At 51.3% G+C, this 14594-nt stretch overlaps 2 protein-coding genes across 8 annotated transcripts in view; one reads left to right on the plus strand and one right to left on the minus strand.

Annotated features, from left to right (window-relative positions):
• The window catches only part of HPCAL1 (hippocalcin like 1), a 327988-nt gene that overhangs the window by 229010 nt on the left and 84384 nt on the right, over window positions 1–14594 (minus strand). The window lies entirely within an intron of this gene.
• The window catches only part of LOC115942447 (cystin-1), a 133029-nt gene continuing 118611 nt past the window's right edge, over window positions 177–14594 (plus strand). For 4 of the 7 annotated variants that reach the window (XR_014138327.1, XR_014138324.1, XR_014138325.1 and 1 more), the window contains exons 1-2: window positions 177–567; window positions 3857–4016. Coding sequence is in view for 2 of the 7 variants with exons in the window: in XM_081797236.1 (XP_081653362.1) it covers window positions 226–567 (342 nt within the window). In the remaining 5 variants the exon portion in view is untranslated. Of the gene's footprint in view, window positions 568–3856; window positions 4017–9442; window positions 9591–9811; window positions 13320–14594 lie in introns of those variants that run through there. The other 3 variants (XM_081797236.1, XM_081797237.1, XR_014138326.1) reach the window with 2 other exon arrangements.

Below are 14594 nucleotides of genomic sequence, written 5' to 3' on the forward strand. Positions count from 1 at the left end.
CCCGCCCAGGCCCGGATCCGCAACGCAACCCCTGGCCGCCCCGGGTCCCGCATCCCCACCCCCGGATCGCGTCTCCCCCACCTCGCAGCCCCCCACACCCCTGCCCCGGTCCGCACCCCCGCCCCCGGCCGCGCCCCCTCCCGCGTCCCCGCCCCGGCCGCGCTCCCGCCCCGGGGCCGCGCTCGGGCGGCGAGACCGGCCTGCTGGGCGGGCGGCGGGGGCGCCATGGGCAGCGGCAGCAGCCGGAGCGGCCGGGCCCTGAGGCGGCTGCGCAGCCCCGACAGCCGGCCGGCGGGGCCCGGCGGGGCAGCCTCGGAGGGCGGGACGCGGCCTCTGGTCTCGGCGACGGCGGCGGCAGCCAGCCGGGAGGAGGCCCGGGAGGCGGAGGCTGCTGAGGGGGCGGCCGACCCGGACCCCGACCCCGGCCCCGCGGCGCCCCCCGACGGCGCGGACGAGACCCTGCGCCTGCTGGACCAGCTGCTGGCCGAGTCGGCGGCCTGGGGCCCGGGGGAGCTGGTCCCGCGGGGCCCGGCGCGGCCCCGACCCGCAGCCGGCGCCGGGAGCCCGGTGAGTGTGGGAGCCCGCGGAGCCGTTGGGGCCGCGCCCTGTCCCCCAGCCCTCCCCAGCCCCCCAGCCGCGTGTTTGCTCCCACCCGCCTCCGCGCCCCCCGCCCCAGGCTCCCTGGGCCTGCGCGCCGCCTGTCCCCCTCTGCCCCGAGGGTCACCCACCGTCTGTGTGTCTCCGAATGCCTCCGAGGTCTCCTGCTGCTCACGCGGCCTCTCCTTCCCTAACACCCCCTCTGATTTTCTCCCTGTCTGCCCCTTCTGGGTGCTGGTCTCGCTGCCTCGAGTTTGGGGTGACGGTGCTGGGTGCAGCCTGGAAGAGCAGGGGGCACACATCCCTTGGCAGAAGTGCATCTCCCCGGCTGGCTTCTGGCCAGAGCTCGCCTTTCTTTCCTTTGAGAGCTGTGTGTCCACCCTCACAGCAAGCAGCCCAGACTCCTTCCAGCCTAGGTGGGAGTTGGTCAGGCGTGCTGGCTCTTCTCCCCAGAGGAGGCTGCGCAGTGGTGCGACCGGTAGCCAAACAGTGGCTCACAAATGCGTCAGACACATCAAGAGCTTTGCCTTGCTAGTCAAGCAATTCACATGCTACTGGCTATTTTTAAGATGCTGTGGAATCTGTTTTTGGCTTCCCAATCCTCTCTTCCAGGACACTTGTAATAACAGTCCCGTTGTTCTAGAAAAACAATAAAAACGAGCACTTCGGTTTGGCAAGTCTTCACTCCAGCAGAGCAGAATGAACAAGATCTTTACTGTCAGCTCCTGGGCTTGAGGAGGATGCCAAATGCAGCACCCCCTTCCCTGGAGCCCGACAGGCTTTGCTTAACTGCCAGGACCCAGGGAAGTGTCTTCTGGGGGCAGCCACCAAGCAGCAGAATCCTGAAAATGCCACTGTGAGGGGTAGGGCGGAGAACTGGCTCAAATCAGACAGTGCAGAGTGCCTCATCTCCTCCCCGCCCCCCCCGTCCTCCTGCCCGTCCCCTGTCCCCTTGCTACCCTCCCAAAGTGAGCCGCAGTGAGTAGGACTGAATTTGTTCACAAGATTCCTTCAAGACTACATCACCATTCAGTTATATAACACTAAAAATGGATAAACGGTTGAGAAATTTGGGGGAAATTCTCAGAGAGCATGGAAGCAATCATCTAGTGTCCAAGTTTCAAGTGCCTTGGAAATTCTAGAAGTGAAAACGAGAGGAAAAGAGAAAGAATGGATTTCCCCCCGATGTCCTGAATATCAGTGACTGTCAGGGTGCAGGGCTGCCTTACTCACTCTCCCAGTCATTTGTATGATCCCAGCACCCCTCTAGGTGCTAAAGCGAACACAGATGGCACACGGTCCTTGCCCAAAAGAAATCCACTGTTTAGTGGGGAGAGAGAGACCCGCAGACAAAAACCAGAATAGGGCATGGTGAGAGACAGACCCGCACAGAGTCCACAAGAGGAGCGACTGATCCCCTGGAAAAGTCAGGGTGGCACTCCAGAAGGACAGCACTTGACCTGAATCTGGAAGGATCTGTGGCTTTAGCCAGGCAAACAAGCAGGGAAGAGCATTTGTGCAGAGGGAACCCCACGTGCCTGTGGGCAGAGGCGAAGGGGCGGGGTCTACGGTGCACAGGCGGTGGGGGTGGAGGGCCTGGTTGAAGAGGCTGAGGGGTACGTGCCATGCTGTTGCAGGTCATGCTGGGAGTTTCCCAGGTTGAGGAGTTTGGACTTTACCATAAAAGCTGTGGCTATCTCTGAAGGGCCAGGGGGAGCGGCATTTTGTGTGTTAGGACGATGACACCAACAGCTGTGGGAGGATGGCCTGGGCCAAGTAAGCGTGGGGCCAGGATGGCCAGCTGGGGGCCGCTTCGGTGGTGTGGGTGAGCAGGTCCTGAGTGGAGCAGGACAGTCGGAGAGCCGAAGGGGAGACGGAGGTGCCTAGGAGGGAGAATTGGCCAGCCGTGGTGGTTCTTCTGGATGTGGATTGTATGTATCCTCTGTGTCATAAATATTTCTTGAGTGAATCCTAGAATCTTAGGATTATTAGATCTGTAAGAAAGCTCCTCGAGTCCAATTATTTTCAGGTGTGGGGAGATGAAGTGAAAAGGTCAGGGCTCCTAATTTCTTGACTGTAAAGGTCACAGAAGGTTAACTGCCTGTACACTCAAGTGTGGGGTTTATGCTTTTTTGCTGTATAGATTATGTCCTTTGACTGATTCTCTTGGCAACTGTACATCTTATAAGATTCTGAGTTGACAAGACATCATTGAGCTAGGAAAAAATTGGCATTTAGATGGATCAATATTGACCCAGCTAAATACCAAAGGGCTGACTTCCATGTATGGGTTGAAGTCGGCCCTTCTTCAAAATGTTAGGAATGATGTTCCCAAGGACAGAGGAAAAGTTTGATTGAGCAAGTAAATAACACAATTTAAATTTCTTTAGGAGGGAAGGACGAAAACCTTCCTTAGGTTCTAAACTGTCTAGCATTTTGGAGGAGAGAGGTATTCTTCATAAGACAATATCAAACTCAAGTGAAATTATCCCTTTAAGCACCCACGTTTAAAAATTTTCACCACTGTTGATTAGAATTTCTTAGAGACTGATTATGCATATCTCTGAACCATCATCCTGAATATTATGGATTATACTTGACTGTATTCAAGAATAGTTATAGCTAATATTTTAATGTGCACTTGGGTCTCAAACAAGCATTAACTCTTTTCATCTTATTATCGTCCATTTATACAGGTGGGAAAGAGAAAAGGGCACAGAGAGGTTAAGCAACTTAACTAAAGTCACACAGTTATGGCAGAGCAGAGATCAGACTCTCGGCAGTACCCTTATTATCAAAATGGCCCTAACAGCTGTGATGCTTGTTACTGCCTCTCTGCCTTGGTCCGTCTTTCCACTGTCACATTTTAGCCATTGTCGGTCTGTATGCAACCAAACAAGCTTCTCTGTATCCCCGGCCCTAGTGGACGCCTCTCTGAGCTGCACTTGGGGGTTGGAATCACATAACCATGCCTGCTGATTCTGTGTTTCCAGGAAGAGCAGGACCCTCCGAGGTCAGGCCTGGGGGAGGTTCTTCCCTGGCCTGAAGAATCATCTCTTCAGCCAATGGGCTTTGTGGCAAATATTTTAGTTAATCAAATGTGCGTTTTTGTCTTGTTACTTAATTCTTGGTTGTTTTCCTGATACAGTTAAGGTTGCTGGGTAAGAATGAAGTATTGCCATATTCTAAAACTGGGATTTTTAAAATTAAGTTTTAAGAAGTATTTACTTTTATTTCTTTATTTACTTATTTATTTTAGAGAGGGAGAGAGATTGGGGGTGGGAAGGGGCAGAGAGAGAGAAGCCTAAGCAGGCTCCAGAGCCTGATGCAGGGCTCAATCTCACAACCCTGAGATCATGACCTGCAATCAAGAGTTGGACACTTAACCAACTGAGCCACCCAGGTGCCCCTTTTAAGAGGTATTTAAATCAATTATATCTATCTATCTACCTATATATATAGGTACATATGAGAAATGTGTATCTACATATAGCGGCTACTTCAGTGATCCTAGTGGCATTATGTTGATATCATTGGAATTATAATATTCTGCTTTGGATTTTTATACTTCAACTATTTCATAAACAGCTTTTTTTTTTTTAAGATTTTATTTATTTACTTGACAGAGAGAGACACAGCGAGAGAGGGAACACAAGCAGGGGGAGTGGGCGAGGGAGAAGCAGGCTTCCCGCGGAGCAGGGAGCCCGATGTGGGGCTCGATCCCAGGACCCTGGGACCATGACCCGAGCCGAAGGCGGACGCTTAACGACTGAGCCACCCAGGCGCCCCTCATAAACAGCTTTTTATATTGCTGCATGGTATTCTTAATTATTTTAATAAATGCAAAATATCCATCAAATTCATGTACCATGAATTAAACCATCTCCTGTTACCGTCCTGGATTAATTTCTAACTTTGTGCCTTGCAGTATTAGGTGTGCAGAGCAGAATTTTTTTCCCAAAGCCAGTGGAACTTTAAAATCAACAGTATCTTAGTGGGATATTGAAACTGAAAACTATTTAGGATGGAAAAATTATGTGAGAAAAGCTAATCGTTTGGGCTTGGGTTTTATTAAGTTATTTGATCAAATCATAGTTTTTTAACCAAGCAGCAGTATCTCCACCACTCAGTGCTCTATTACCGGGGAAAATTACCGTCTATTCTTGATCCATGCATTTAGTGTATATTTTAGAGCACCTACACGTGCCAGGTACTGTTCTAGGTGCTCGGTATACATCAGTGAGCCAGACGGACAAAACCTCTGCTACCATTCTGATCGTCTTAAGTTCAACAGTGAACAAAATAAAACATAAAGAACAATAAAGCAGGGGCGCCTGGGTGGCTTAGTCGGTTGTCTGACTCTTGATTTTGGCTCAGGTCATGGTCTCAGGGTCATGAGATCGAGCCCGGCATCGGACTCCACACTCAGTGTGGAGTGGGCTTGGGATTCTCTCTGCTCCACTCCCTCTGCCCCTCCCCCCAGTCTCTCTCTCTCTCAAATAAAAAAAGGTATATATTTTAAAAAAAGAACAGCAAAGCAGCAGGGCCTGGGGAGAACAGGAGTGGGTCTAGGTTGTCATTTTTAATAGGTGGGCAGGGAAGGTGTCACTGAGGAGGCGGGACTTGGGCAAAGCCTTGAAGGAGGTGAGGGCTGCCGTGCTTCCTTGTGGGAACCGGTGTTCCAAGCCAAGGGGTCAGCCAGTCAGAGGTCCTGGGGTGGAGCCTGGAGGGTCTGCTCAAAGAGCAGCGGGTTGGGCAGTGTGGCTGGAATGGACAGGGCAAGGTCAGGGTAGTGGGAGACAGGATGGTGGCCAGGATGGTGGCCCGGTGTCTGGGCAAAGCATGATGGTCCTTTGGCCACTGTTAGGCCCTTGGCTTTTACTTTGAAGGAGGTGGGAAGCCCTGGAGGGTTTTGAACAGAGATGACCTGATTTGTTTTAAGGCTCACCCTCACTGGCTGCCGTGTTGGAGACAGAGTGGGGGTGGGGCAGAGCCACAGCTGGGCCTGGAGTTAGGAGGCTTTCACAGGGATCCCTGAGAACAGAGGGCGGTAGTGAGGGACGTGAGGAGTGGTTGGCCTATGGACACAGACTGAAGAGAGGCAACCAGTTAACCAGTGCATTGGCTGTGGGGTGTGTGAGAAAGAAAAGGGTCAAAGATGACCCCAGAGTTTTGGGCTTGAGCAGCTAGAAGGACGTAGTTGCTGTTAGCTGACATGGAAATGGGGAAGGGGCAGGTTTGGGATGTTAATCAGAAATTTGGTTTTGAATGTGTAAGTTTGAGATGCCTATTCAACACCCAAACAGTGAGGCAAGTGAAGAGCTTGTCTTTGTAAGAGCTCGGTGCTCAGGGGAGACATTGGGGTTGGAGCTGTGAGTGTGGGATCCAGCAGAACAGAGGAGCATGGAGGGTCGACCAGAACGCCAATAACAACGATGCCGGCTAACACCTGCCCGGGTGCCAGGCACTGCTGTGGCCGTGGATGTGTGTGACCTCGTATTCAGATGTGGAAAAGATGAGGGGACACGCCAAAGGGGACAACCAGTAACGCGGGGTGAGGGGGGGAACCAAGAGGATGCCATGTCTGGAAGCCAAGGGAGGAAAGGTTTCAAGAAGGGAGAGGTGACCAGCTCTTGTAAATGTTGTTTGATGGGATGAATAGGATGAAGCCAGGGAACTGACCACTGACCTTAGCAACTTGTTGGTCCCTAATGCCCTCGGGAAGAGCAGTGGGGAAAGCTTGACAGGCTGAGGTTCATGGAGAATGAGAAGCAAGGAACCAGAGTGTAGTCAATGCTTTCAGGAAGGTTGTTTTTACAGTGAAGTGGTAGTGGATAGTCAAGGATGGCTCTGGTAGGATACGGAATTAACCATAAAAATCTCAGTCCCAGGGGCGCCTGGGTGACTCAGTCGTTAAGCGTCTGCCTTCCGCTCAGGTCATGATCCTGGGGTCCTGGGATCGAGCCCGGCGTTGGGCTCCCTGCTCAGTGGGGAGCCTGCTTCTCCCTCTCCTCCCTGCTTGTGCTCTCTCTTGCTATCTCTGTCTCTCTCTCTCAAATAAATAAATAAAATCTTTAAAAAAAAATCTCAGTCCCAGAATGGGCTGGATAAACGAAGTTTTTGAGATTAAATGCACTAGTGAAATTCAAGGGCACTCTTAAAGAGGAAATTTTGATAGAATCCAAATTCAGCACCTTTACTACCACGTTATGTAGTTGAGACTTTGTCTCCCCTCCTGCCTAATAAATCTGGGCTGATCAAGATCTAGGGAAGTTTGTTTTCTGGAAAGTTTTTTTTTTAAGATTTTATTTATTTTTATTTTTTTAAAGATTTATTTTATTTATGTTTGAGAGAGAGAGAGAGAAAGAGAGAGAGTGCGAGGGGGGGAGGGGCAGAGGGAGAGGATCTCAAGCAGACTCCCTGCTCAGTGCGGAGCTCGAGGTGGCTGGATCCCAGGACCCTGAGATCATGACCTGAGCCGAAATCAAGAGTCCAATGCTTAACTGACTGAACCACCCAGGCACCCCTAAAGATCTTATTTTTAAGTAATCTCTACACCCAACTCGGCACTTGAACTCACAACCCCGAGATCAAGAATCACATGCTCTACTGACTTAGCCAGCCAGGCGCCCCTCATTTTCTGGGAACTTTATTGTTGCTGCAAAGGTAGCACATTTTTTTTAAAAGAAGGTCTAGGTCAATCATGTCTTCTGGTTAGGCAGAATGAATCCATCTTCCACCATTTTTGCAAAGGTTCCATTTTGCTCTAGCAAAGAAGGACCAGGATAATCCTTGTCTATTACCATCAGCCAGGACTTTGGCGTAATCCTGGTTCACAGCTGCTATGGGATGTGAGGGTGAATACAGCAGTCAAAATGATTACGTGGCTGGAAAGCAGATCACCAGAGAGAGTTAAACATGATGGGTAATATGATGGACTTTTGGCAAAAAAAAAAAAAAAAGTCATTATTTTGACAACAGTTACCGTCCGTCTGCATTCAGATGCGATCTATAGTAAAGCACACAAATTTAAGTGGCAGTAAGTGGTATTTGAGCAATCTAGGAAAAATAGAAGAGTAAAACTAGTACTGATCCCCAAAAAGCTCCTAACTGTGTTGTGGAGGGTTTTGTAAATGCACATGTGTCATTCATCATGGAATTCTTGCAGTAGAGATATATAGGAAGGATTATACACGCAAGGAATACTTCCATCTGAGGCAGGCGTCTTCCCAGTGGGCCGGACGTCTGAGTTGGTTCTAAAGGATCAGTTGAGTTTTCCAGCAGTGGGAAAAGGATGGAGCCTTCCATACAGAGGGAACACGCAGAGGCATGAAAGTGCTTTAGGAGAACAGCGTGCAGCCCGTTATGGCTGGAGAGCGAGGTGATGACAGATGGAGCGCAAAAGGCAACCATATCGCTTTGAGTCATGATTTCACAACCCTCTAGGCTAAGGGGTGGAACTTCATCCTGTAGACAGTGCAGAGCAAGTGGAGGTTTTCTGTGTTTATTATACTTAAATGTTGATTTTGAAATCAGAAGAGGTAATAGAAATGCACAGGAGAGAAGATGTGAAAGATGCCCTGAAAAGAAAGTGTCCCTTCCACTGTCCCCACCTTTTCCCCGGGTCCCTTCCCCAGAGACACCAGCTTATTTCTCGTGCCTCCTCTCCTGGCCAGCCTCACTTTCGGAAGGTCAGAAGCAGCAGGGGGTAGGGATTGAGAGGAGACTGTGCAGGAGTGAGACGCTCAGGTAGGAGGGTACTGCACTAATCCAGGGCCGAGGAGGTGGGAGAAGCCCAGATGACATCTGGGTACGACATGCAAAGGAAGGCAAGTTTCCAGAACGGCGCCAAGGCTTCTTGCTTGTGTAGTTGACCCGGGTTTGAGGTGGGAGGCAGACGAGTTCCTGGGGCTGTCCGAAATTCATGTCCACTGATGTTCATGGTTTGTGAACACAGCATGCAGACGGGCTGCTGTGGGGGAAAGCACATGGACTGGGGGAGAAGAATGCTAAGCCTGGAGAACATCCAACGCTGCAGGAAGAATCCTCCCCTCAGGGGACCTATAAAAACAGCGAGATTTCAACTGTAAGATGCACAGTGCCTGGAGAAGCGGGCAGGATGTGGGACCTCCGAGGGCTCCCTCCCTCCGTGGTTGCAGGACGGTGGCTGAGAGCGCAGCCCCACAGCGCCTGGCCTGACCCAGGCCTCAGCAGTGGCTGCTGGCTGCTGACTGGAGAGGGGAAGGACGGGGGGGGGGGTCGCTGTCAGGAGCATGACGTCCAGAGGTGCTGGGGAAGACTTTTTGGGCCCAGGAGATTTAGTTCCCACAGGTGAGGGGCCAGCAGGGATCTGCGCAGAGCAGAGGTTCTTACCTCCCTTGGGGCCAGGAGCCCGATACCAGCAAGGAAGGTAGCTCCCAGCCCAAGGCCACCAGTTTGGGTGGCCGCTGAACTCTGCCTCCTGACAGCCAATGTCCAGGAACCCGGTGGTCTCTTTCCAGTTGGAGAATCAGCTTGCTAGCAGCCCCAAAGGGACACGAGACCATGAGGCCCACATCTCATTTACGTCAGAGGCCTTTGGAGCTCAGCAGGGGGAGCTGCCCCAGGGCTGGGCAGGCCCGGGAGCCACGCCAGGTCATCTCCCTCCCCGTGCAAGGGCAAGTAGCCACTGGATGGGGGCTGCTCCCAGGGTGGGCAACAGGCTGCCTGCGGCCCATCCGTGAGTCCAGCTGAGTCCCCAGTGTTTATAATGATGTGAAAATGTATGTGAACATGCTTTATAAGGTGAGAAAACACTATATAAATGGAACTGATTGTCCTTTTCCTCCAATCCCACCCCTTTTAGCTTCTCCAGGTCGGCCTGGCTTTCATTCTCTTTGGAAACACTTTCCTGAAGGCATGGCCTCGTGAAGGGCGGTGAGGGCTCCTCAACCGGTGGTCTCAGAGTCAGAGCCTCCTTTTGAAAAAGTCTGGTTGTCATTTTATTTTATTTTGTTTTATTTTTAAAGATTTTATTTATTTATTTGCGAGAGAGAGAATGAGAGACAGAGAGCATGAGAGGGCGGAGGGTCAGAGGGAGCAGCAGACTCCCTGCCGAGCAGGGAGCCCGACGCGGGACTCGATCCCGGGACTCCAGGATCATGACCTGAGCCGAAGGCAGTCGCTTAACCAACTGAGCCACCCAGGCACCCTGGTTGTCATTTTATTAACGCAGAACAGCTCTCCCTGCAAAGCCCACCTGGCCCGCAGTGATTGCTGCCTGGGAGGCCGCGGAGTGGGGCTGTGTGGGGACAGGAGCGCCCCCTGGTGGCGGGAAGGCTGAGCCCGAGGGCACAACACGGGACCTCGCTGAGGCCGGGAGGCCAGGTGCCAGGAGGTGCCCTCACGCTGTTCTCTCCACTTTATGTGCTCAGATGTCCATGATGAAACATAAAAACCCCAACCAACCGAGCAAACCTGGGCTTCGAAGAAGGATAATTCTTCGATAGTGAAGAAGGGGGAAGGCTTCCCAGGCTGTGGAATATCACCCAGAAATAAAAGGGAGTAAACTTACTGGGATGCCTGGTAGGCTCCGTGGGTGGAAGATGCGACTCTCGATCCTGGGGTCGTGAGTTCGAGCCCCACATGGGGCGCAGTGAACCGTTGTTACACACAACGTGGATGGATCTCAGAATCATTACACTGAGGGAAAGAAGCCAGGGAAAGGGTGCACGCTGTATGATTCTGCGGGTCTCGGCTTCCAGAGAGGGCGCACGAATCTGCAGTGACCGGAAGCAGATCAGTGGTTGCCTGGAGACGGGAGGGCGGCCGAGGGTGCTGACCGCAGGGATGATTTAACAGGTCCATGCACATGTGGAAGCCCACCAAACTGAATTCCTTAAACATCTGTGGCTTGTTATATGGCAGTTCTCCGTATCAGTGATATGTGTACATACATACATATGAAGCTGAACATGAAGAGTTAAAGGGGAGGACTCTCTAAACAGAAGAAGCAGAACATAGACATTTTGGTAAATAAAAGATGCAGCGGATTTCCTAAAAATTAACCATTGATTCTTTGCTTTTTTCAAAAAACCCTAGTTGTAGGGGTCTGGGGAGACTAAGAGATCATCTGATTCACTTCCTCCTCCTCTTTTCTGCTGCTCCTTCAGCTCTGGTGTGTTCTTCAAAACCTGCCTGGGATCGCGAGTGATGACACATCGCCCGCCCATACACACTCACGCGCTCCCTGAGCTCAGCCCGGTTCCCACGGCCGCCGGCCCAGCCCAGGCGCCACGGCCCCCCGGGGTCCCCGGGGTCCCCGGGGTCTGTCTGGCCCAGAGGGGGCAGGCTGCCCGGGCGGGAACGTGTGTCTGCACTAGGCCGGGAGCAGCGGCAGGGGCTGCTGTGTCTTTGCTTTTCGTCCAAGCTCCCTCTGCGGCTTCAGCGAGCTGTGTTTCGGGGAGGGCGTCTAACACACTCCACATGTGACAAAGTCAAGTGAAAGGCTGAAACGCACTGACAAAGAAAGGACCGTGCATTCAGACCTCGGGCACAGAAAGAAACCTCAGTAAACATGGAGCAGATATAACAAGGCTGAGCCATGGGGGAAATTACAAAAGCAAGAGCACAGCATCCCTTCCGAACCCTGCTGTAGGGTGTGTGCAGGTGATGGTGTGCCCCGTCCTGGTTGCTCCCCGGCGCCAGCAGGGTGTCCCCCTCAGCGGCAGGGAAAGCAGCGGGCAGGAGGAGACGGGCTGATCCTGCAAAGGTCTGACTCTCAGTTGCCCTCCCGCTGGGAGAAACTGTATGTGTAACAACCTTCACACAGTCTGGTGATGAGGGAGAAAGCCAAAGTAGGTGATGACAAAGGCTGGTTCCGCAGAAACTGACAAGAGGGCACAAGGGTGCAAATAGGATGATGTCTAAAAAGCAGCTCGGGGATGGCTGGGTTAAGTACTACTTTTCTTCTCCGGAGGCCCTGGGCATGTAGGCAGGCCCCATGACCAAAAGCTGTAGGTGACAGTTTGGTGGCAGTGATAAGTGAGGACTTTCTTGTGTACCCGAGAGAATTGAAAGCAGGGTCCCAAAGAGATCTCTGTCTACCCATGTTCACAAGAGTGGTACTCACAGCAGCCAAAAGGTGCAAGCAACCTGACAGACGAATGCGGTTCACACACACAATAGGATATTAGTCAGCCTTAAAAGGGAAGGACATTCTGGCACCTCCTCCAACATGGATGAACCCCAAAGACGTGCCAGCTGAAGTCAGCCAGACACAAAAGGACAAATACTGTAGGATTCCGCTTAGACAAGGTGGTCAGATTCACAGAGACAGTAGGAGGGTGGTTGCCGGGGCTTGGGGTGGGGAGTTGTTGAATGGGGACAGAGTTTCTGCTTTGCAAGATGGAAAGAGCTCCTGAGATTGGTTGTATTTGAATGTACTTAATACTGAAATGTACGCTTAAAAATGGTTAAGATGGTGAATTTTAGGCTATGTGTATTTTATCACAGAATTTTGTTTTTAATTAAAAAGAACATTCAGGGGCACCAGGGTGGCTCAGTCGGTTAAGCACCCGACTCTCGATCTCAGCTCAGGTGTCAGTCTCAGAGTCGTGAGTTCAAGCCCTGCATTGGGCTCCACGCCCAACGTGGAGCCAACTTAAAAAAAAAAAAAAAGAACATTCAGATAGTCTGAGCTGCTCTGAGATGGGATGGGTGGCTTCAAGAGGCAGTGGGGTTAAGTGTGTGTGTGTGTGTGTTACTTCCCGTCCTCTTTCTTCCCTCTATCCCCCCTCTGTCCCTCTTCCTACTGTGAATTCCTTGCTGACTTGAGAGTCATCTGCTCTGCATCTTTATACTCCCCAAAGGCAAAAATGAGTGTCCCAAGAAACGCGCCATGATATGGAGTCCCCTATCGCAAGGTCACCAGCCACCAACAGCCATGGTCGGCTCTTGGGGACACGGCTGGAACGGGGCTGCTCACCCTCGCCGTGTGGCCAGCCTCCACTTGCAGTGGAGGCAAGACCAACCTCTACTGGACAGCGCGTCGAGGCTGGCTGGCCTTCCCCTGCCCAGCCCCACGGGGCCCGCGTTGGCAGGACATGCCCAGTGTGTGCTTGCTTCACTTCCCAACGCTAATGTTTCCCAAGAGACACGTCAGAGCTGATTTCACAGGGAAGAAAATGTTGTACAGAAACCTCTGCTTAGGCCTCGAAGACCAGGACGCTCCCTAGACCAACCACATCACGCAATCTGGTTATCTTCCAGGGGGCCTTCGTCAGAGGTTGGCCTAGATTGGACGTTGGTTCAGATACTTCAGATGGTGTTTACTGGTCATCTGTAGGATGGCGGTTACACTACGGATGAGCCGGATGGATAATCTCTCGTCTCGCAGCAGCCCTGAGGGCTCAGTCCCCATTAGGCACATGGGTAAACTGAGGCTCAGAGAGCCTCACAATCCACCCAAAGGCATATCATTATTAACTGGCACAACTGGGATTTGAACCCTTTTCTCTATTATGCTATTTTTACTCTACTATGCCAACTGCTATATAGACTTTAAACTCAAGATTATAACGACCCAGCACCTTGACATTCAACTTAATTCGGAAAATACTTCATGTTTATCCTGTGCCCAGCTTGGAGAAGTGGTACTCTTGCTGGGGAGGACTAACTAACACTAACAGGTTAATAACTAGAGGACGGCATGGTATACAACATCGGTCCAATGATAAGAGAAACGATAGCAGCTAATGTTTACTGAGAACTTACTAAGTGCCAGGCACTCTGGAATGACTTTAGAATATCTCCCAGTAAACTTGCTTTGCACACGAGGAAAACCACTGCTGAGAAAGGTCAGGACAACCACACGAACCGTAGAGCTGCTAGGGCAGGGTTTGGTCTGTCTCTCTTTCAAAACTTACGCCCCTGACTACCGTACTGCCCACCCTCTCCAATTGCACATTTTATAGCAACACCCCGCCCCCCAGCTCTGTGCTCTTACACATCTGGCTAACTGTTTAATGTGTTTAAGACTTACTTCTCCAGCGACATTGCCAGGACCTCAAGAGCATAGAGCGCAGGTCTGCCCAGCAGCTGATAGAGCACAGGGCATGCTGGGGTGCTGGGTGAATGGCTGGTGAGTGATTGATCCATGTGATCACATCTCCGAGTCCGAGGATGCAGAAGGGCTTTACAAGAGAATTTGGAGAGAACACAACCAGCTTCCTGTGGGGGCAAAAGCCCAGTTCTGTCTATTGGCAGTGTAGGATCATGGAATGAGAGAACACAATTGCTCCACTATTAAAAGGAAAAAACCAAAACCTTTAAAACTCCCCAATGTCTGCAGAATAAGTAAGGTCCCGATCCCAGGCCTGAATGCATAGATTTAATTTCAAGTGGTCCCAGACTGGAAATGCTCCCGAGGTGCCCAGCAAAAAGTCATCTTCCTCTTAGGACTCAGAGAATACTCACAAGGAAGTTTCCAAGGACAAGAAGCAGCAAACCACAAAAAATAACCAACTATGCAAGGAACCCAGTAAAAACCAGAAGAAAAAATAGTCAACAAAACTAGATCAGTGGAGGGCGTCTGCCTGGCCCAGTCAGTTAAGCACCCAACTCTTGATTTCAGCTTAGGTCATGATCTCAGGGTCCTGGAATCGAGTTCTGTGTCGGGTTCCACGATCAGTGGGGAATCTGCTTGAGATTCTCTCTCTCCCTCTCCTTCTGCCCCTCCCCCCTCCAAAATAGATTGGTGAAGACTTCAGGTGTTTGGATTACCAGGAACAGATTATATTCAATTTATGTTTATTATGTTTAAAGAAAATACCTGCAAAGGACAAGGGCCTAGAGAAAGTGACCTGGTGTATTTGAAAAAGAACCAAACAGAACTTGTAGAAATGGAAACTAGAATAAACAAAGTTAAAGATCCCGATGGTGGGGCGCCTGGGTGGCTCAGTTGGTTAAGCGACTGCCTTCGGCTCAGGTCATGATCCTGGAGTCCTGGGATCGAGTCC

The sequence above is a fragment of the Leptonychotes weddellii genome, chromosome 10 (genome assembly GCF_054177405.1).
Source record: "Leptonychotes weddellii isolate Sample4059 chromosome 10, ASM5417740v2, whole genome shotgun sequence".
Classification (NCBI taxonomy): Eukaryota; Metazoa; Chordata; class Mammalia; order Carnivora; family Phocidae; genus Leptonychotes; species Leptonychotes weddellii.